This window comes from Eriocheir sinensis, chromosome 26 (assembly GCF_024679095.1).
Source record: "Eriocheir sinensis breed Jianghai 21 chromosome 26, ASM2467909v1, whole genome shotgun sequence".
NCBI lineage: Eukaryota > Metazoa > Arthropoda > Malacostraca > Decapoda > Varunidae > Eriocheir > Eriocheir sinensis.
Window position 1 is genome coordinate 10,379,079 of NC_066534.1, and position 23,902 is coordinate 10,402,980.

The 23,902-nt window shown below is 44.7% G+C and overlaps 1 protein-coding gene across 1 annotated transcript; it reads left to right on the forward strand.

The window, feature by feature from the left end:
- The first annotated feature begins 2,924 nt into the window (after nt 1-2,924).
- LOC127003755 (endoglucanase 4-like) lies at nt 2,925-19,037 on the forward strand. Its single transcript, XM_050870757.1, has 15 exons — nt 2,925-3,080; nt 5,275-5,420; nt 5,831-5,996; nt 7,771-7,853; nt 11,747-11,888; nt 12,216-12,311; nt 13,127-13,215; nt 13,527-13,620; nt 14,150-14,208; nt 14,498-14,616; nt 14,699-14,867; nt 15,156-15,323; nt 15,687-15,832; nt 16,192-16,297; nt 18,822-19,037. The coding sequence occupies exons 1-15, from the start codon at nt 3,023-3,025 to the stop codon at nt 18,927-18,929; spliced, it is 1,749 nt and encodes a 582-aa protein (XP_050726714.1). The 5' UTR covers nt 2,925-3,022; the 3' UTR covers nt 18,930-19,037.
- Nucleotides 19,038-23,902: the final 4,865 nt, after the last annotated feature.

The following is a 23,902-nucleotide window of genomic DNA, read 5'->3' on the forward strand; positions in this document are numbered from 1 at the left end:
TAGGATGCGCGCTCACGGCTTCAGCGCTGCGCTTGTTGGCCGCGAGCAGCGTGAGCTTTACCATCAGGAACATCCAAGCGACCTCCCAGAGCAATCGCTGCGTTCGGGAGAATCGTACTAGCGGGTACCGGAATACTCACGTGTGGTCACGTTTAGTAGCGTCCCGGACAGGCAGCCATATGGTGCGACTCTTTGAATACCAGGCTTGAACTGGACACGACGGCCCGCTTGGATAAGGCACTAGCTCCCCCACTCGGCACTGGAGTGGGGGAGATAGAGTTAGGTTGTAAATACACTGACGCTCCTCGTAAGAGGGAGGCGGCACTCCGCCTGATCCGTAAGTTGCAAGCCTAGGGAACGAGGGGCGTGGCGGGACCGCCCCACGAATCAGCCCGGCGGGCCCACGGGGAGAGGGTCACCTTAGCAACTTACGCCCCCACGATGTCCGAAGGCACCTGGTCACCCTGCGTGCCCCTTGTTGCGCCTTACGGACATTGTCCTGTGCAAGGTGGGACACGCCTTACGGGCTTCCCTAAGAGAGTACTTGCTGGAGACTGCGAGTCCAACGCGTTATTGCGTGCGGACGTGGTGATCTAAGTGATCGGGGGCTGAACTGTCATGGGGAATTTTTGATAAGGCCGCCGCAGTCTTTTTTTACAAGGCAGCGGCCCCGCATATTAAGATTAAAATGAATATGCGAGCGCCGGAGGCACGAACAGTAAGATGGCATAACCCCCGGAAATTGAATTTCTTTTACTTTTACGGAGCAAAAGACAGTATTTTGTGTTCTTTCAGGGCATTCAAGTGGCGCTCTTGTAGGCGCAGGTACAGTGTAACGGTGCCATATTCTTTATGTTATTAAGATAAGTTTGGAGTCTGAAATAAGAATGCTATGAGGTTTTTAGGTAACAAAGGGAAATCCTTTGCATAACTGGCGCCACTTTAAAAATTGCCTGCGCCATGACGGGCTTGGGCCGACCATCTGACCCCTGAAGAAAGCCTACCGGCGCTGTAGGCGGAGATGTAAAAAAAAAAAAAAAAAAAAAAAAAAAAAAAAAGTTAAAGAAAATGAAGATTTCCAAAACATTATGGGCCATTCTTTATCACTTTATAATGCATAGCACTAAATGGTTAACGGTACATGGTTAATAAAGACACAAACAGATACAATGTGTGAAACACCAAATGTTTAGGGAGCGCACCGAGTTTAACACACCTGGTAGTTCCACGTTATATCAGTTGATTGTGGAGCTGATATTGCATGCGAAACTGCCTGGTGTGTTAAACTGGGTGTCCTTCCAAAAAATGAGATATTTCATAAACAGCTTGTTGTAATTATATACTGCATTCATAATTCCGCAAAATAATGTTTTGTGATGGCCTCTAATGTATGACTGTAGAATAAAAAGTTTTCAGACTTCAGTTATTTACGAACAAGAGTGTTACAATGCAAGGAGCCTGTGAGGTTCTATATGCTAGAGGCAGCCACTGGATTAATTATTTTCTCATTACCAAGTTTTGACAGTAAACTTTTTTTCTGTCGACATCAACATGCAAGCCTCCAAGTGATCATGTGTCATGGTGCTCCTCAGACGAGTCTTAGTGTTCCTCAGAAAAGAATATGATCTTTCACAGGCCACTTGTGATACAGGCAGTGTCAGACGCCGCTTGTAGGTCAGACCAGTGCTCTTGTAGGCATCAATGAAGAGCCTCAGTTCAGTCGAGGTTCGCGCCACGACCCCGACCTCTACTTTTTAATTTGTTTTTGGCTAAGGATGATTTTTTTTTTGGGGGGGAGGGGGTGCCAACCCTTTTCCCAACCAGCCAGATCAGGGGCTGGCCTGACTGTAGGGCAGGGACGCAGGACCCCTGGGAGGATTAGTCCCCCGGTTACCCAAAGAAAGAAGCATGAACAGGAGAGAGAGAGAGAGAGAGAGAGAGAGAGAGAGAGAGAGAGAGAGAGAGAGAGAGAGAGAGAGAGAGAGAGAGAGAGAGAGAGAGAGAGAGAGAGAGAGAGAGAGAGAGAGAGAGAGAGAGAGAGAGAGAGAGAGAGAGAGAGAGAGAGAGAGAGAGAGAGAGAGAGAGAGAGAGAGAGAATTACATAGATAACCAGACCACACAGGCCCTAAGGTCTGTCCTAAACCTAAGTGACAGTTGTTATGCGGCCACCATGGCGTTGAAACTGACCTAGTGAACATTTAGATGGAGGACTCTTCAACGATGCAATCGAGTTACACTGCACCACTGATGGTGGTAATCTGTTTCAATTTCGAACGACAGCATTAGTGAAGAAGAATTTTGTGTAATCTGAATGAACTTGTCTACATTTGAGTTTAGCGCCATTATTTCTCGTTCCCGTCGAATCATCCATCACAAACAGCTTGGTCGGATCCACGTTGGTAAAACCGTTAAGTATTTTAAAGCACTCGATCAGTTTTCCTCTGAGGCGGCGTTTTTCAAGAGAAAACAGGTTTAGATGTGACAGCCTTTCCTCGTAGGGTTTGTTTCGTAATGAAGGAATCATCTTGGTTGCTCTACGTTGAACACCTTCTAATTTAGCAATGTCTTTTGCATGGTGGGGAGACCAAAATTGCACGGCATACTCCAAATGAGATCTGACGAGAGAGAGAGAGAGAGAGAGAGAGAGAGAGAGAGAGAGAGAGAGAGAGAGAGAGAGAGAGAGAGAGAGAGAGAGAGAGAGAGAGAGAGAGAGAGAGAGAGAGAGAGAGAGAGAGAGAGAGAGAGAGAGAGATCGGGGAGGTTGAGGACGCTGCATTCCTCATTCAGATAGACGATTCACCTTTGACCTGATTAACGAATGTACCCATGTCCCTTGTGTTTATCCCGTTTGTTTATGTTCTCATAGCGATAGCAAGGGGCGGCAGGAGGACCGTCAGCTGAAGTCAAGGTTGCTCAGGTGCGTTGGGTACCTACATGTGTAGTTGAGGTGTTTGGCGGCATGCACGTGCTTTCCGTGACTATATAAGGAGACAACAGAGACGACGGACGGCAGTCTGTCAACATGCTGCAGCCACTCAAGCTGACCCTCGTTGTCCTCGCGCTCCTCGGCCTCCATAAAGGTGTGTGTGTGTGTGTGTGTGTGTGTGTGTGTGTGTGTGTGCTTGTTGTTCTGTTTGCTTGTTTGTTTGTGTGTGTATTGTTTCACACATTTTTACTTCCACAGCTTCATTGAACTTTTCTACTTCATCGTCATTATAAGTGAATGTGATGTGAAGTATCTTAAGTTTGCATTTTTAAATCAGCTGGCTAATGATTCGTGCCACTCTTTAGTTGAGTCTTTTAATGATAGCTAATTTTCATAGTGTCACATGTTTTGTTCATATGTTTTCTTCTGATACAAAAAATGATATTTGAAGAACTGGCATTAAAAGAACCATGAGGAAGTCATTCGCCTCTGGTATTATGAAATTAAAAAGTTTACGGCACGTTTACTCTGTGATTGGAGTTTAGAGACACAGCACAAAAACAAATGGAAAGGCTTAGAGGAGGTCTGTGTCCTGCACGGCAATGGGATAAGCTGATGATAGAGCGTTTCCAGTTACATGCATTGCAACTCTTAAACTCTATTTGTCCCTCATCAAGTTTCCCCACCTCAGTGAATCTTACAACAGTATTTCATATTCGGCTGCTCGTCCACGATTACTAACAAGCAGCTTCCGTTCTTAAAACCCGTGTATTATATAGTAAGTGAAAATGTTCAGTAGCCAATGGTGGCCTGGTCTATTGCTCTGGATATTCTTTGCCCGCCTTTGTCCAGAGTGAACCTGATCGCCACCGTAACTAATTCGAAAGGGAGAATGAACAGCTGGGTGTGCTGGCCGCTGACTGCCCAAGCTGGGATCGAGCCTAGGTCCACTTACTACTAACTAGGCGTGTTAACCACTGCACATAAATGCTAGTTTAGAAGCTTTTATGATACACTATGATTTAATATTTCTGTATGCAGAATACTAGGTAAGTGATTATCCTCAAATCATACATTTATTTATTTATTGGATAATCACTCGCTTGGCCTAGATTTATAGGAAATGTATTTATGTCTACTGCTGCTTCATTTCAGCTGAAAACTAAAAATAGCTTTTATACAGAAATGCAAGTGTAATTTATGATATCTGTCCATGTGTGTATGCATCAATTAACTCTACATGCAGCAATATATGACACGATCTTCATTCCATACTCAACAAAATATGATCCAAATCTATGAGCATTCACTTTTCTTAACCCTCTCCTTCAATTATCTAATAAATATGTGATGTGATTATCGAGTTATTGCTTAAAACAATTAACTGAACTTGGAAAAAAATCCAAACAATCACATCAGCTCTCTATAGCGATATTCCCCTGAGCATGCCAGTGCAACAAACCTTCCATGAGTTCAATATTTCTATTCTGGCGACAAAGTCCTTAGAAGTGGGAGCATTGTTTGTGTGTGTGTGTGTGTGTGTGTGTGTGTGTGTGTGTGTGTTTACGTATTCGCCTATGGCGCTGGTGTGGTGTCGTCTGCCATCCTTTGTCGTGAGACATCTCATCCTGAACTTTGCATCGCGGGACCCAATTTTTACTATCACAGAGTAAGTAAGTGAAGCATCTAAGTGTAAAAAAGTACCAAGGAGGACCTAAAAAGCGATGTCACAAGGTCACAAGAAGAAGAAGAGTGATTGTTGCCATCTTTGTTATATACATACATACGTTATCATTTGCTTTGATAATAATATAAATAAACTTGGGTGGGACAGATCCCGACAAGCAGTCGACAAAAGACACGGTACCATGTCGAAATTCATGTATGTATTCAGGATGGGATGTCTCATGATACGGTATGTCTGACGACACCACACCGGTAGCCTTTCTTGTTGGGGCCTGATGGTTGGCCCCAGCCCGTCGTGGCGCAGGCAAGTGTTTATAGTGGAGCCATCTTGCATTAGCTCATGCTGTCCTCCCAAATTCAACTTTGTTCCTAGAATCTAGTGTCCGGGTTGATAGTGGGCTTCTGGACAGCATGTAGGTAGTTTTAGGCCACTCGGTGGTGACTGAAAAATCCCAGCTTGTGGCACTGGGCGGGGCACGAACCCGCGTCATTCTGGACGCGGCGCCGTCACGTGTGTGTGTGTGTGTGTGTGTGTGTGTGTGTGTGTGTGTGTGTGTGTGTGTGTGTGTGTGTGTGTTCTTCCTTTAATATTATTGTTCTAAGTAAAGTAAATCCTAAGTAAGTTGCCCATAGTGTCACACATTATTATATTTCCACACCAGGGGCGGAGGGGCAGATGTGTCCAGTGATATACATCGACAATGAGTGGGACGGCAACTACAACGCCATCTTCTCCATCGTCACCACCATTCCTCTCTTCTACCTCGAGGTCTCCATCACTTTTGACAACCCCTTGGACTTCATGGAGGTGAGTGGCGTCCCGCCTCGTCATGATGTCTGTATTTGTTGTTGAGGGGTAAAGAAATCTAAAATCGTATATACTATGTGGAAATCTTTTTCCCACTGGATAGGTTTGCTTTTTGTTTCGGTCATGTGTTCAGTGCCGGAGGTGCAGTAAGTAATTATTGACCGCATTGCATTTTATTTAATATAAAATATGTTTAAACACAATACTCGCATGTCTAAAAAAGCCCTTTTAGAGAGAAATGGGAAATAATTTGGATCACCGATTACGAACACGTGACGGTTCATCATGATGTTCCATTGGAGGCTTGTTCATAAAAGATTCGTTTCTTGTGTCTTCTCATGGCTCGTGTTTTCCGGATATAGGTATTACCAAAAACTTTCTATGGAACGTCCATCCCTCTTCCGTTGCAGTACTGGCAGGGGACTATAGAAGTGGTCGACAGCACTCACTACGTCCTCACCAACCCGAATCTCATCGCTGAAGCCAATGATGTTGTCGAGTTCAACTTTCACGTGGCCTACTCGGGCGAAAAGCCGTTGGCAGTGGAGGTGGTGATGAACGGAGAAGATGTGTGTGGTAAGTATAAAACATTCCTGATTGCTGTCACATCTGTTTCTAAAGCTAAACTCTTCGCTCAAACTTTCTCTGAAAATTCCACTCTGGATGATTCAGGGCATATTCCTCTTACTAATCCCCCTTCGATTTCACTGTGTCTGTTGAGGCCTGGTAGGCGGCTCCAGTCCTTAAGTTGAGCGGGCAAGTTTTTTTAAATTTTTTATAATGGCACCATTCTTGATTTTCTTATGCGTCCCCCTGGATATCCACTTGATCTTCTTAAGAGAGTTTCGCTTAAGTCCATGCTGATAGGTGTTCATCGGGACAGCATGTGGGTTGTCTTTCGTGACTCGGCGATGCCTGAAAAATTGTCAGCTATAAAAGGTGAACTTGAACGCCGATCTCTGGGTTACTATGTCCGTACACTAACCACTCAGACAGTGCTGATCTATCTCCGATGCGGTAGACTTTTACTGTTCTACCCCTAAACCTATAAATCGTGGTTCTCCGCAGCGCTCTGTTCTATTTTCTGATCTCTTTCTATTCGTCAATACTGAACTTTTCAAAACAAACTGTTTTATCCACTCTTATGCCGATGACTCTATTCTGCATTACTCCACATATCTTAACATAAGACCCTCTCATCAAGGATTACACAACTGAAGGTTGGCCGCTACAAAACACCTTAACTCTGACCTTGCTCTCATTTTTTAATAACAATTTTTTAAACTGACAACTCGACACGATCTTCGAAACACCTATCCCCTATTCTTCGACAACACACAGCTGTCCCCTTCTTTTGCAGTTAACATCTAGGGCTTCTCTCACCTTTTTTTAAAACTTCAACTAGAAACTTATTATATTATCACTTGCTAAATAAGCGTCCTTGAGGTTAGGCGTTATGTATCGTGCCCAGCAATTTTTTTTCACTCTCCCAGAAGCTGAGCAGATGCTTGTTATTTATTTATTTATTTTTTTCTAACGTCTACGCCTAAAGCGCCGGTAGGCTTGCTTGAGGGGCCTGGATGTTAGTCGGCCCCAGCCCGTATTGGCGCAGGCAAGTGTTTATAGTGGGGCCATCTTCTCTTAGCTTAGCATATACAAAGGCCTTGTCCTCCCCTGTATGGAGTATGCACCTCGTGTGTGGGGGTTCCACATACACAACCCTTATAGGACGGAGTAGAGTCATAGACTTCCCTCCGCGCACCGACTCTCTTCTTCCTCTGAAACTCTGCTGCAATGTTACATCTCTTTCTATTTGTATCGGTGTTTCATTGCAGACTGCTCTTCTGAACTTGCTCCTGTGGCTTCGCTGCACACGGCTTTCTACTCTAGCCCACCCCTGTGCTGTCCAAATCCAAGAGTTAAACATCATTCTTTCATCCCTTTCGCTGGTCACCTCTGAAACAGTCTTTCTTAGTCTGTCTTTCCACTTTTCTACGACTAGATCACTCTCAAGAGGGATATACCGATACATCCTCCTCGAATTCTAAGTTTGGATCTCTACTGTTTGCTTTTGGGGAGCAATGCTTTTGCGTTTTCTCCATTATTTATCTTTTTGCCCCTGACTGTCTCATGTGCTGTAAAAAGAAGAAAAAAACCCTTTTCGCGGACATTATGGGTACCGATGTACATAAAAAAAAATCCTCAACTGTTTACAGACAGCTTTCCATTTTATTTCCTATCCGCATTACTTTGCAACCCTTCATCCCAAATAAGTGTTATGTTCCTACATCTTTTCCCTTTTTAAATTTCTTTACCCCATCATTCCACTTCCTCCTCGCGGCCCCGGCAGATGGAACCGGGGCCTGGACGACCCACCCGCCCGTCGATAACCCCTGCCCGGCCACCGGCATGACACCCTACGATTACAGTCAGGTGAGTCCTCGCCCACCAGCGGTCAGTCACAAGATGCTTGGCTGGACCAACAACTTGCGAGGATCCTGGAAAAAATAATTCCCCAAGTTCTTCCTTCTCACTCTATTCCTAAGCCTCGTTTGGACGGGATATTAGTGTTTAGGCTTCGGGTGTAAGCACAAACAATGCAGTTTGTTTCTTAAAATTCAGTATTTTTCTACTCAACCTACATTTCTTCATTCATACTTAGGTGCAGCTTGGCTGGGCTTTGTACATTGTTAGAATTTGAATTCAAATTGAAATTAGAATATGTTTTCAGATTTCCCGGATGCATTTATTTGTTAAAACTGTCCAACTATCGTTAAGTACTTTCAAATGTATTTTACAGTTTAAGTTTCGCTAATACTTAAATCAGCTTCCTCGAGGTTGGGCGTTCTGTCTCGTCTCCGCCAGTTCTTCTCCCCCGCACAGATGCTTTCCATATATAGGGGCCTTGTCCGCCCTCGTAAGGAGTATGCATCTCACGTGTGGAGGGGCTCCACTCACACAGCTCTCCTGGACAGTGTGAAGCCTAAAGCTCTTCGTCTCATCAACTCTCTTCCTCCTACTGACAGCCTTTTACCTCTTCAATTTCGCCGCCATGTTGCATCTCTTTCTATCTTCTATCGATATTTTCACGCTGACTGCTCTTCTGAACGTGCTAACTGCATGCCTTCCCCCCCTCCCGCGGCCCCGCTGCACACGATTTCCTAATCATGCTCATCCCTATACTGTCCAAACCCCTTATGCAAGAGTTAACCAGCATCTCTATTCTTTCATCCCCTTCAATGGTAAACTCTGGAACAGTGTTCCTTCGTCTGTATTTCCTCCTGCCTATGACTTGACCTCTTTCAAGAAGAGTGTATCAAGACACCTCTCCACCCGAAATTGACCTCTCTTTTGGCCACTCTATACTTATCACTATATGAGAGCAACAGTTAGCGGGCTTTTTTTTACATCTTCTTTTTGTTGCCCTTGAGTTACTCTCTGTGCAGTAAAAAAAAAAAAAAGCTGAAACTTGGACAATGATGCGTAGATTACGCCACAGACCGACAAAGTCTGGTAGTGTTCTTTACATTTCCGCTCGAAATTGTACCAGATCTATTCTCCGGCTAATCAAAAGCTCTTTCATAAATAGAAAGTGCCGCAACATTGCTTTCTCTAATTCTTCCTGGGACTTTTGGTACCTAGCTAAAAATGTCTCTTCCATATTAATTTCTTCATTTTCCCTCCTCTTCTTAACCGCCGTCTCGTCTGTCTCTAAGGCTGAACTCTTCTTTCAAACTTTCTGTAAAAAACACTCTGGACGATTCTGGGCATATTCCTCCTACTCATCCCCCCCTTTGACTCCTTTATGCCTGCTATTAATATTCTTAAAAATGATGTTTTCTATGCCCTCTCTGACTTCAATTCTCAGAAGGCTTGTGGGCCCGATGGAGTGTCTCCTATTGTCCTTAAAAACTGTGCTTCCTTGCTGACACCCTGCCTGGTCAAACACTTTCGTCTCTACCTTTCAACATCTATCTTTCCTTCCTGCTGGAAGTGCGCCTACATACAGCCTGTGCCTCAAACTACCGTCCTATAGCTTTACTTTCCTGTCTACCTAAAGCTCTTGAATCAATCCTTAACCGGAAGTTTCATATGCACCTATCCACTACTGATCTTCAATCTAATCGCCAGTATGGGTTCCGCCAGGGGCGTTCTACTTGCGATCTTCGTGCTTTCTTAACTGACTCCTGGTCATCCTCTCTTAGCCGTTTCGGTGAAACTTTATCAGTTGCGCTAGACATATCGAAAGCTTTCGATAACGTCTGGCACAACTCTTTACTTTCTAAACTACCCTCCTACGCATTCTATCCCTCTCTCTGTACCTTTATCTCCAGTTTCCTTTCCGGCCATTCTGTCTCTGCTGTGATAGGCGGTCACTGTTCTTCCCAAAAACCTATCAACAGTGGTATTCCACAGGGCTCTGTCCTATTTCCCAATCTCTTCCCGTTATTCATCAATTATCTTCTTTCCATAACAAACTATCCTATCCACTCATACGCTGATGACTCCACTCTGCATTATTCAACTTCTTTCAACAGAAGATCTTCATAGCAGGAATTACAAGACACCAGACTTGAGGGTGCAGAACGCTTAACTTCAGACCTTGCTATCATTTCCAACTAGGGTAAGAGGAACCTTGTGTCCTTCAACGCCTCAAAAACTCGATTTCTCCACCTTTCAACTCGACACAATCTTCCAAACACCTATCCCCTATTCTTCGATAACATTCAGCTGTCACCTTCTTCTACAATAAACATCCTCGACCTATCCTTAGCTCAAAATCTCAACTTGAAACTTCACATCTCTCTTGCTAAATCAGGTTCCTCGAGGTTGGGCGTTCTGTATCGTCTCCGCCAGTTCTTCTCCCCCGCAATAGATGCTTTCCATATACGAGGTCCTTGTCCGCCCTAGTTTGGAGTATGCATCTCATGTGTGAAGGGGCTCTACACACACAGTTCTCTTGGACAAAGTGGAGTCTAAGGCTCTTCGTCTCATCAGCTCCCTTCCTCTCACTGACAGTCTTCTACCTTTTATATTCAGCTGCAATGTTGCCTCTCTTTCTATTTTCTATCGATATTTTCATGCTGACTTATCTTCTGAACTTGTTTACTGCATGCCTCCCCCCTCCCGCGGCCCCGCTGCACTCGATTTTTTACTCTAGCTCATCCATATCCTGTCCAAATCCCTTATGCAAGAGTTAACCAGCATCTTCATTCTTTCATCCCTTACACTAGTAAACTGTGGAACAAGTTTCCTTCGTCTGTATTTCCTCTTGCCTATAACTTGACCTCTTTCAAGAAGAGTGCATCAAGACACTTCTCCACCCGAAATTGACCTCTCTTTTAGCCACTCTACTTTTCACTTTTACATGTAGGAGCAGCAATTAGCGGGCTTTTTTTCCTATACTTTTGTTGCCGTTGAGTTGCTTCCTGTGCTGTAAAAAAAAAGTGTGCATGAGAAAGGTCCTTTCCAATAGTGGTTGTCATGCATGCTTTGTGCTGGCTACTTGTTGACAGAAAATTGCTGGTTGACACATCATAGATCAATAAATCAAAATTCTCTTGAAACCAGTTTTTTCTCCAAGAAATAATCTTTAAGTTAAAACACCATAGGTATTCCGTTAAGCGGGATCGCTTTGAAAGTTTAGAGCAGTGGTTCCCAACCTTTTTCTGTCGTTTCCTCCTTCAACCAGTTCAACAATCCGGATTTCCTCCGTTCAAATAGACAATGAAAAAAAGTAGCCAAAACACGAAATTCATTTGGTTAATAACACAAATATCATAATAAACAAATAGTAGTCAAACAAATTTATTTGTCCAAAAACAGAAATCAATCATTCAATGCTCAGCTTCTGCCCGGAACTCCCTCCATCGGGTTGGCCATGACAAAAGAATCTCCAGTTTTCTCTCCAAACATATATTTCTCCCACATCTCAGTCCTCGCATCTCTCTTTCACCCCTCTCTTTCATGTATTCCTCAACTCTATCCTCCCAACTCACTGGGGGTCTTCCTCTCACACCTGTCCCCTCGATATTACTCACATATTCTCTTTCTAATATCATCCATGTCCATTCTTTACACATTGCCAAACCATCTCAAGGTATTTCCTTTTACCCTCTACACAATATCATACATAAAATATAACAAATAGTAAATACAAAAAAAATCTTTCTTATAGGTTAATTTTCCCCCCTGGAATCCTGAACTTTCTTCCCTGGGTGAAATTTACCCCGGGTTGGAAAATGCTGGTTTAGAGCGTATCCTATGGGTAGTCCTGCTTTGTAAGAGTGTAAATAAACTAAACTTTTCACACCTTTGATCCACAGGTTCTTTGTATGTCGTACGTGTTTTACGAGGCCCAGCGGTCTGGCTCCCTGCCGTCCACACAGCGCATCACCTGGCGGATGGACTCAGCCCTCGACGACGGCTCAGATGTTGGACACGACCTGACGGGCGGCTACTATGACGGTGTGTGTGTGTGTGTGTGTGTGTGTGTGTGTGTGTGTGTGTGTGTGTGTGTGTGTAGACATATTTACGAATCTTTGGGTGCAGTTGGGATCTCACACACCCCATCCATCTTGTTTAAGGGGAGACCGTACATCTCCCTGTCAGCGGAATAATCTTTCGACCTGAACAGGGCTCGAACCTCAGCCTGTCAGATGGGAGCATGGCAAGGCAGAGCATTATTAGTCCACTGTACCATGGGAGAGGTTTGTGTGGGTGGGTGTGAGCGAGAGAGTAATAAACGAATAACGAAGGAACAGGTGAAGGTGACGCCTCTTTCTTGCCCTGCAGCCGGTGACCACGTCAAGTTCGGCTTCCCCATGGCCTTCACCGCCACCATGTTGGCTTGGGGCCTCGTCGACTTCGCTGAGGGACACGATGCTGCTGGTGAGTTTATATTTTGCCCTTTTCTGCCGCCACTACCTTTTGCCAAATGGCTAATACCTCTAGCGGTTTTCGCCACGACCAACCTTTGCATAATTTACATCAGCGTTGCCACTACCACTGCCACACCTTTAAAAGTTCTTTACTATTACAACAATCATCAGCATCCCTTTTACTGTTGTCACCGCCGCTATCACTACCACCACGACCACCACCACCACCATTCTATTAATACTACTATTACTACTTCTTTTCTCGTCAGCTTTTTACCTGTATTCATATGGGGTCACTGTTTGAGGGTTGTGGCTTGGAGGTTTACGACCGGATGCCCATCCTGGCGTCACCTGGCGGCACTGGGGTTCAAACCGCCTTGCCACGGCTCTTTGCTTTCATGGCTTGACACTCTGACCCACTACGTAAATCACCCCATTCCAGCACTACTACTTCTACTAGTCTTCATTATTAACACTCTCTACAGCTCTACCACCATCATTCATTCACTCATGGGACGCTCGTCATTCTTCCATTTCTTGCAACGATGTCCCGAGAAACGTTTTACATGAGTGTCAAACCAAAATAATGAAGGTTATTCTGTTAACTATTTTATTACGCCAGGTTGCATCTTTAAAGCATGGGCGGCCAACTCAATCACCGCTTCCAGAATCATCACTCTTTTCCACATCTAGCCTCAAGCATCCATGATAACTTACAACACCTTTCACCTTTCACCACCATCACCACCACCTCCGTCACCACCATTACCATCACCCCCGTCGCCACCTTCACCCACACCCTCACTCTCACCATCACCGCTGCAGGGCAAACAGACTATGGCCTGGAGGCCGTGAAGTGGGCGACGGACTACTTCCTGAAGGCGTACACGGACACCACGGAGTTCTACGGACAGGTGAGCGTGGGATGTCTTGTTAAGATTGGATATACAGAAAAGTAGGTATGAAAAAGTGCTGTTTGCTTTACAGACAAGTGAACGGCCGTTGTGATTTGTGTTTATGAAATTGTAAGGAGGGAAATGTATACTAAAAATATTGTGCTTATAGAGTCATCGTCAGGTGTATAAAGTTCTAATGGTAGAAAGCATCACGAAGGATTAACTATTGATCACTGAAGGATAGGAAGAATAACCTAATTATTTGATTTATGAAGCAAGGTGTTTGGTGAGTGTGTGTGAAGATTAACAAGGCCGAGTGTCTAGGGCAGGTCGGACTAGGGTCGCCTGACCACGGCTACTGGGGCCCGCCCGAGGTCATGACGATGGAGCGCCCCTCTTTGAAGATCGACGCCTCGGCTCCGGGTGAGTGTGCTCGCGGTGACTATATCGCCGCCATACCGGAACACCTTTGTAAAATGGGCTTTATTTAACCCGACCACTGCGATTAGCATGGATTTGGCCTTCACTGGTAGCCTGGTAACATATACTCCCAGGTCTCTCTCTGGCTCTGTAGTGGATAGTGTTTCCCATGTGGTATTGGTGTGCTGGACATCTCCTCCCAAGGTGCAGGACTTTATATTTTTCTTCATTGAATTGTAGCAACCCCTTTTTGTTCTATTCCTGTAGCTTGGTGATATCTTCTTGTAGGAAATCCGCAGTCAAGGGGTTAATGTATGTATAGGATTGATAGATCGATTTTCCTTCCCTGCAATTCTTAGGAAGTGAAAGTATTATCTCTCTCAGCAGCCATCCACACCCCACTCCTGACGCCGTTTAAAGTGGTTATAATTAAGAAACCTGTCCTTGAGCATATTTTAAATCCCTCATGTTAATTTCTCTTCCCCGAACTGTGTAATTTCTCTGTCTGATGGCCCTCTGTTGATGCCTGCAGGGTCCGAGCTGGCGGGAGAGACGGCCGCCGCGCTGGCCGCTGCCTCCATTGCCTTCAAGGTTTGTACACTCACGCATTCAACTTAATGATCTATTTAGGGTGTGGAGCCAAACCTAGTAAACTAATTTCGTTTGTAGTTGTTTCAATGATAAAAGTTGCTGAAAACATCCAGTATTGTAAATGATGTAGTATATTTCCTTATTTTTTTTAGTAGTATATTTCCTTACTTTTTTCAATAACTTCCAAAATTACATATCAGCAGAAAAAATGTGAGATCGAAGACATAATCCAACTAAATCTATTGAATCTAAATATATATGACACGTGGCCACCACACGCTACCCGCAGGACGTGGACTCAGCCTACTCTGACGAGCTGCTGGCGGCGGCGAAGGGCCTCTATGACTTTGCCGACCAATACCGAGGAGACTACCACAACGCCATCACAGACGCTGCGGCCTATTACAGGTGTGTGTGTGTGTGTGTGTGTGTGTGTGTAAAATTATAGCCCTGGTTGGGTGTCTAATAAGGCTTCACTAACACGCCCCAGGTCGTGGAGTGGGTACGGGGACGAGCTGTGCTGGGCTGCTCTCTGGCTCTACCGCGCCACGGGGGACGCGTCCTACCTGGACAAGGCTCAGGCTGCGTGGGACGAGTTTGAAATGGCTGGGGATGAGGTGTTACAATTCTCTTGGGACGACAAACACGCCGGCGTGTTTGTAAGTCATACCACATGTTGATTGTTGTTACAAAATTTTGAGAAAACATTGATAATTGATAATATTGGGTTTCTATAGGTAACTGATTATCATTTCAAGTTAAAAAGAAAGTATCGTTTGCAAGTTTTCAAATTATTGAGCCTAAAAACTTGCAAACGATATTTTCTTTTTAACTTGAAATGATGATAAGTTACTTATAGAAACTCATCATGTCAACCTTATCTTAAGGTCATTTACTAAAAGGTTTGTGCCACAATGTCATCTTAATGACGTGTTGATGCTTTCAAGGCCTTGGGCTCGATGGTTGACCCAACAAACAGCCAGTACGAGACTGGGCTCAAGACCTTCCTCGACTTCCTGAAGAACGACGCTCCCTATACTCCCGAGGGTCTCGTCTTCCTCGACCAATGGGGCGCCAACAGGCACGCCGCCAACGTCGCTTTCATCGCTCTTTGGGTATTCGATTGATTTGCATTTTGTGTTGTTATAAGCATCCATCAATAGCTTTGCATGTTTCATCTACGCTTTTGATTCGTTACCATTATTGTAAAATGCTCACAGTGTGAAACTTAAGGTAGTTTTGTTTGTGGCAAAATATTAATTGAATTCAGGCATAGACAAGTTGGACCTTGTGGGCCCTCCCGGAGCTGACTTGCAGAGTTCAGTGGAATGTTTAGAAATTACTATACAAAACAGTTTTTGCAATACGCACCTGATCAGCAATTTTTTTTCGAATGTCTTTTCCCTGTATTCCATATGTATTAATTACACCCGTATTCAACTTCTAATTGAACACGCTGTTTGACCTTGTTTCTTCAGGCGGCCAAGTATGGTGACTCTGCCGAGGCCGCGGACAACCAGGCGTGGGGGACTGGGCAGATCGGGCAACTGCTTGGCGACGGCGAACGCTCCTTCGTGGTGGGCTACGGCGCCAACCCGCCCGAGAGGCCCCACCACCGCTCCAGGTGAGCCCCTCCTTACTTTTTTCTCTCATTCTTATTACTGGCAGGAAGCAGAAGTATGATTTGACCAGGAGCTCCTTGACTTTTAAGTTTCCTCACTGGCAAAGATTAGGAACAGAATGTAAGTTTTAAGTTTTAGCATTATCTCTGTGTCGGGGAATACACACATTTGTCGATAAAAGTTTCAGTTTAAACTTTACTCACAATTATGATATATAGATTCTTAACTGATCAAGAAAGTGTTGGCCTTCAACTCTCCAGCCTGGATTGTTCGTTTTTCCCATTGTCATGAGCACTATGAACACTATGAACAGTAATCTGATAACAAAATATTGACATCTAATTCCTCCCTCCATGGTCAGCTCGTGCCCGTGGCTCCCCAACCCCTGCGACGTTAACTGGGCCCAGCAGCAGCCCGGGCCCAACCCTCACGTGCTGTGGGGCGCGTTGGTGGGCGGCCCATCCGAGGTGAGTGCGGGAGGGTGATGTGTTTGTACGTGCGGAGACTCTGGTTGGTATTGTCAGATGCTCCCACCCCTCACACCAACTAATCCAAAGGGCCAAAAAGGAGGTTAATCGAGTTCTAATGAGTGTTCTTTTAGGTTCACGGTACAGAAGAAGACTCAGACTACCACCAGGGTCATAAAAGTACCCCTGGAAATGCCCTAAACTCCCACGAAAGACTAGTAAATTACGTGTTCTTGGGCGCAAAAATGTTTAAAAATATGGCCCTTAGACACATAGATCGTTGAAAGATCCAATTCAGAACGAAGAACAATCTGGTGATGATAATAAAAGTCTGGACAGTTACAAGCAGTTATTTAAACACTGATACATAAAATGCCGTATTGTCCACTTAGTTACTACCTTCTAGTCTTCTAAATGTTACAGCGCTTCATTCCATATACAAATAATCGAGATATAGCGGCCAAAATATTTTATAGTTATTTTTGACGGACTTTATGAGGTCTGTAACTCCAAGGTTCACAGAACTGAATATCTTTTAGGGATAACTTGAGGTAAAAATAAATCAGCATTTGGCCGGTAGTTTCCGCTTTAAAAAGTTCCTTGCTCTTTATGCATTAAAGGAGACAACTTGAGGGTAAAACAGAAACAAAATAGCACACAAAACACTGCCTCTACAAACAGTGGGAGAGGAAAATTCCCAAAATTATCGTTTTCTATTCTCGTAATGGTGACTGTCCTTGCTATTTACTATTCGTCCGTTTGTAGGGTTGGAGTCATTCCATGAACTCAAATTGTGCAGTGCGATCTCGCCACACACCTTTCTTGTTCTCCTGTTTGCACCTCAAACCTCAACGTTTCAATTTTTCATCACCATAATTATACCTCTTCCATCTCTCGTTGCTATATCCCTGAACCGAATTTTCATAAAAAAGGCACGTGTAAAATGTCAAAAGAAGAAAATAAGAAATTATAATATTATGATAAAATAATAATTTGTAAAACCAACAAACAAAAGAGAAATTACTCCGGTAAATGGAAAAAAAAAATGTTGATAAATGGTAAATATGAAATTCGTTTCAGTAAAGTCAATGCAGTCATGGAAACATATACATAACAATCACAGTTAAAATGACATGTACCTATTATGAAAACCTTTATTTCTAAACCTGATGTTAAACCCACTTCACGTAGAAGCTAAGTAAGGTCTATAATAATTATAATTGGAGTCATTGCAAAGATTCCTCAGTCGCTGCTGAAGTTCTGTGTGCTATGTACGTTTATACCCGTTGTGTCCATTTAACGTGTTCTCCTGTGAGATATCTTGCTAAGATTCCAACAACGATGCTTTGTTGTTGCAAAGCTTTGATGCGCCTCCAGATGGAATAGATGACGGTGTTCTACCACACACACGCACACAAAAAATCAACGGTCCATCATTCACGCTAGATATTCTAGATACCAATCAGCAGACAGGTGTGCCAGTCTTTCTCATGTGTCAGTTTTGTCATTGTACCTGTGCTATACATGTCACGCCTCTGTGGTGTAATATTTAGCACTTCTAGCTACGAATCCGAGGGCCTGGGTTTAGAATCCCGCCAGTCAGCGTGCAGCTCACCCAGCAGTTCATCTTTCCTCTCGGGCTGGTTGGTAAATGGGTACCAATAGAAACCTGGGGCAGGTAAATGTGGTAACCCAGATGTTGCACTTGCCCTGAGTCATGGGGTAATGGTTCTCCCTCACACAGACTCAACGGCCAATCTGAAGGAGATGCAAGAACACCGCGGTAAGACGTAACTATAGATGAATGTGGATCGATGCAGGTGGAGGGAATTTTTCTTCAACCACATCTTTACCTCCCAGAAACTGCACGTCTCTGTATGACTTGAGATAATGTAACTTAAATACTAGACCGATCGGGGTAAGTTGATGAGGAAACGCGATGTCTTAAGCTGCCCTCGACGAACTGACAAGGACAGCTGCACGGGGTCGCCGAGAGATTTATTGCTGGTCCTTCCGCGACAGACAGACAGGATAGTTGGGGCAATAGGTCTTGAGTTAGTCTTCCCTTCCCTCCTCCACCTTTTCCTTTTTAGTTAGTTCTACGCGTGTTCAGACCTTCCAACACCGATCACACCGGCTGCCCCAAGATCACTATTACTATGGCAAAAGAAAATCTCTTCCCATTTTTACTTGTGCCATTTTTGCCTTTTCTGTTTTCACGTGTGCTCTTTTTACCTGTTATTTTTACCCGTGCCATTTCTATCGCGCACCTGTCTAACTTCTCCTATCGCGCACCTGTCTAACTTCTCCTATCGCGCACCTGTCTAACTTCTCCTATCGCGCACCTGTCTAACTTCTCCTATCGCGCACCTGTCTAACTTCTCCTATTGCGCACCTGTCTAACTTCTCCTATCGCGCACCTGTCTAACTTCTCCTATCGCGCACCTGTCTAACTTCTCGCCCCATCACTGATTGAATGAAGTTCCATTCTGCATCCTCCCTGAACTGTCCATCTTATCCTCAGGACGGTACATACGTGGACGAACGAATGGATTACGTACATAACGAGGTGGCTTGTGACTATAATGCTGCCTTCTCCGGTGCTCTGGCCGCCCTGGTGGAGCTGAGCTGAGGCGCGCCATCGGCTTCCCTGCAGTGCCGCACGGAGGGAGCGGGATGATCCTTGCCCCACCTACATTGTGCCCTGCTGCATGTAAAGGGAAAACATTTACTAACCAACGATCACATCTCTTATTATCCTCTTTTTGTCATTTCTCTTGTCTTTCCCCCTAACGCCTCTCCTATATTAATCCTCATTGAATGTCTATCTAAGTGCTATGGAGTTGTTATTGAGGTTCATGGATACAATGACTGCACTAAGTTTTAACGTAAAGGGGCTATTACACTGGGCAAATTTTCCGTGGATCTTCAGTCAAACCACGATTTCCGCTGGCGTGGTTCTCATTTGTTTCTTGTTATTGCTGCTGCTGATGATGGAGAGTAATACCGGCGCCCTTCGCTGAAATCTATCGTTGCTTTGGAAGATCGTGGACACGTCAGAAAACCACAGAAGTATGAGAACCACGCCAGCGGAAATCGTGGTTTGACTGAAGATCCACGGAAAATTTGCCCAGTGTAATAGCCCCTAAACGTGACTCCAGAATTCTACCGATACTGACATAAGGGTGATCAACTGTAAATTTCCTCAACTCTACATACTATATCGGCAGTGTTACCAGAGTTGTCTGTTCTCAGAGCTTCCGGTCTTCATTCCCTTTTTTTAAACGGTCTGTTTCCGGAAAGCAAGAAGAAATGGAAAGAAAGGCGTATTTCAAGAGAAGTCTGTTCTATTTTAGGCAGTATGCTTCCAACACATATATGCAATGTGAGAGTTGATAAATGACATGCTCCTCTTTGTGATGTCTCCATAACTCGAGGACCACCTGTGCCTTTTGAAAATTAACACGCGAAAACCATTGTACTACTTATGACCAAGACAGTTCATCAGCTGCAATCTTCTTCCTGGACGAGGGGTGAGCAGCGCTGCTTCAACCCTTCCAGCGTGCTGCCTCGTCCCATAGATCCATATTTGATCGATGAGCACCGTAGGCCTTTCTGGGGACCGCCTTTCTTTACCAGCACCGCAGCGAGCGTCGGTATAGTGTTATCTGAGTATGGCTATGGAAGAAGAGAGTAACGCTTTCATATAAAAGTTATTTCTGAAAGTTTATCAATTACTGTACGAAATATTCTTGTGAAATATGAGCTTCATGGTTTTTTTTTCTCTTTTCCACAATTATGGCAACAGCACGGCTCACGCTTTGCAAACTGCTTGAGTAAAAGTTGTGTCAGGCAGTCAGCGTCCTGCCCTCTCAGGTTTGTTCATCCCTTTATGTGATTTGCAATGACCAGGGACACTTGGTGAGAACAGATAGTGCCTGTGTTGCGGGGTAAGGTGTCTTGAGAGTCCTACTAAGGGAGCTGAATAGTTAAATGCATCGTGGATACACATTCTTAGGTTCTTTTATTGATGCTTGTCGCTTGGTTCACTAATATAGTCAAAGATATACCAACAGGTTCGCTTCCCTCGATGTTCAGCACGCATCATATTTTTACGAGTTTGTGGAAAATATAATGAGACAAAACGAGCAAAGAAGAGGAGTATTATAAACAGTCCCAGCGAGTAAAAGCCATATTTTTATTCGTGAAGAACATCGTGTCATTGCGTCAGGAACTTCTGAAGATCGTACCGGAATTGGTTTCTCATAATTAGAATACAAGTTTGTCGGGAAGAAAATTGTCAAGCATAACTACTGCAAGGGCCGAGGTGTTTAAGGCAATGAGTCACTAGTGGCGTGTTGAGCAGCTCTTCAATGTTCTCATGCAAGTTTTTCTCCCTACAGGATTAACTCGTCCACTGCGATTGGCACTTATTTTGCCTTCACTGATAGCCTGGTAAATTACAGTCCCGTCTTTCTGTGTCTCTGTGGTGGATAGTGGAGTGTTTCCCATGTGGTATTGGTGTGCTGGATATCCCCTCCCAAGGTGCAGGAGTCTATACATTTTGCTTCATTGAATTCTAGCAGCCACTTTTTGTTCCATTTCTGTAGCTTGGTGAGGTCTGACTGTAGGAAATCCCTAGTCAAGGGGTTAAGGGCCAGTTCGACAGTCCAACACAGTCATTGTAAGCGCCCACAACAGACTTTATTTTCCACAATCATCCGTTATTTCTACTCAATACCAGATATTAAAGAGGTTTCCTGTGCGGCTTCCTAAAGTTTCCTCTTTCTTATATGAACGTCAAACACTATATAAGGAATTTTCATCGTATTTTGTGTTTGGTTGTGGAGCATACAAACTTGCTGTACTGGACTGTAAAACTGGCCCTAAGACGATCTATCTAATCATACACTAAGATTGGAATACAATGCGGACGTGTGTAAAAACAACAACTGCAGAATGAATGCAAGATATATTGGCACAGATGTAAGTACAGTCAGTGTGTTGGAAGTGTCCTCACTACAACACACACCATGATGATGCTACATTGATAATAGATGATGGAGTGCAAGGAGTCTTGAGGTTAAACTGTGCAATCCTGGGGGGGGGTTAGGGGTGGGGGTGCTGGGGGGAAGAGAACTAGCCGACGCGCCAGCAGGTGGGGCGTCTGTAGCCGTGACGGAGTGGTGGTTCTATTGACGGCGAGCCCTGCGTCGCTCTCAAAGCTTCTCATAAAGACAGTGTAGGCGTACGCGAGGATATGAAGTCACAGATTAATTCAAGCGTGTGTGTGTGTGTGTGTGTGTGTGTGAGGCCCAGGGAAAGGTAACGCTGGTGTTGCCCGACAGCTCTTTGCAACGTGATGGAGTCTCGGCGTTTTGTGGCAGGAGGCGAGCGTGAAGCGGAATCTCAAAAGGAAGTGTTGTGCTGCTCCGCTAAAATTGCTTATCAACCAATGGGGCTCAACCACATTTTTTCGCGGAAAGTAATTAGTAGAAAGAGGTAATGAAAATCCAGGAAAATACAATAACCCCAAAACTTGTAGCGTGTACGATATGTTGGGTCGAGACGAGCTGAGAGTTGAAGGCGGCTGGCGGCTGGCTGGCGCTGGAGGACGAGGCGGGCCAGTTGGTCACCAGGTGTAGTGGGTGTTAGGCGTAACTTACGTGATGTCTCGTACCTGTTGAGCGCGTGGATACTTTCAAACTACTTTTCTAGTGCTATGTGGCCGATAACTCAGTCTCGCTCGTGTTACTTGTAGTGTTTAGGAGCGTCTGAAGAGTCCGCGCCGCACGTGACACGGCTGCCCACGCTGAGGTAAGTACGAGATGAAACTTGTTATCTACTACCCTTGTGATAATTGTAAGTGAAATCTGTGATGTGAGTGTGGCTACAGCGAAGACTGGAAGTGGTTTTGAGTGAGGTGATTGTAAATGGTGGTGTAGTGTTGTCTACGGTGGTGATGTAAGAAGTTACTTGTGGTGATATCGTGTAGCGGAGACAAGGACATGGGGAAGAAATTATGGTGTTAATTAATAAGGCGCAGGTGAAGTTGATGGTCGCTTTTATCGTCGTTCATGTCAAATATGGCTGTGGTAATAGACGGTAATGGTGTGTTAGGTTAGGTGGTAGTAGCTGTGGTGCAGTGATGTCGTGGATTGGAGAAACATGGAAAGGTGAAAGTCTTTTTGTTTGTGTCAGTTATGGTGGAAGTTATAGTGGTTGTTTTTGTTAGGTCAGTCCGCTAATTGGCAGTCATGGCGGTGTGACGATGGCGTGGGATGGAGGAACATTCAAAGGCGATAGGGTGGTGGTGGTGATGACGGATGGGGATGCCAGCGCTCTAGGAATAATGGAGTTGATGAGTTGGTGATGATAATGATGGTGATGATAATGATGGTGAGGGTATTGAAGGGCCGGAGGGAGGAGTAGGGGGGTGGTGATGCTAATTATGGTGGCGTTAACGAGCTGTTCGGCGGGATGGTGATGGGTGATTAGAAGTAGCAAGTAGTTCCGTGATCTTAGTAATGTTGAGGTGGTGGTGGTGATGGTAATGGTGTTGTAAGGAGGTGGTGTGATGGTGGTTAGTAGTTTAGTGATCTCAGTGGTGATGGGGGTGTTGTTGGTGATGATGTTGTAAGGAGGCGGTGTGATGGTGGGTAATAGTTTGGTGATCTCGGTAGTAATGGAGGTGAGGGATATGGTGTTGGTGATGATAATGGTGTTGTAAGGAAGTGGTGTGACGGTGGTTAGTAGTTTGGTGATGTCAGTAGTAGTGGAGGTGGTGGATGTGGTGTTGGTGATGGTATCTGGTGTTGTAAGGAGGTGGTGTGATTGTGGTTAGTAGTTTGGTGATCTCAGTAGTGATGGGGGTGGTGTTGGTGATGGTGTTGTAAGGAGGCGGTGTGATGGTGGGTAATAGTTTGGTGATCTCGGTAGTAATGGAGGTGATGGATGTGGTGTTGTTGATGGTAATGGTGTTGTAAGTGTGATGGTGGCAATGGCATGGCGGCGGTCACAAGCACTTCGACATTCCCTCCCCCTTCTCCCTTTAGCCACCTCCCCCTCTCTCCCCGTCTGTCATTTCCCCCCCATCCCAGACACCCATTGCCAGGCGTACGGCTTAACCCTAGACGCTGTACCATTATGATGAACATGCCGTATCTTGTTTTATTTTCGTTATTTTCAAAGTGCTAACGTGTCCATCCCATCGTAGCTTTTGGCAGTCCACTATCAAATATTTCGTGTTTTGTCCAAACTCTCACAAACTACACGACTATTGCTCCTTTCGTTACCTAACACCCTCCTCCTGTCTCCCCGAGGCCTCACTCTGCCTCTTCCTATGGCGACACCTCTCATAATATTGCGTCAATTGAAGGTTTCTGCTATTTTCAGGTTCACCGTCAGGGAGGGATTTGTCACAGTAATTCTGTGAATTATCATATTATAAAAGCTAATATCCTGGCCGTCGGTAAATATTGTGTGGTTCATGAGGTGTCGAAAGTCACGATTACGAACCATATTTTCATGTAAATAAATACGAGTATATGGCGTGAAATAATTTTCTTGCAATATTCACAAATCGTTCTCATATTGTCAAGCGGG

Excerpts from the sequence above, each read along its gene's own strand:
- LOC127003755 (XM_050870757.1), top strand. The coding sequence starts at position 3,023 with ATGCTGCAGCCACTCAAGCTGACCCTCGTTGTCCTCGCGCTCCTCGGC. Across the intron at positions 7,854-11,746 it reads CACCCTACGATTACAGTCAG|GTTCTTTGTATGTCGTACGT; the intron begins GTGAGTCCTCGC and ends TTTGATCCACAG. Across the intron at positions 11,889-12,215 it reads GACGGGCGGCTACTATGACG|CCGGTGACCACGTCAAGTTC; the intron begins GTGTGTGTGTGT and ends CTTGCCCTGCAG.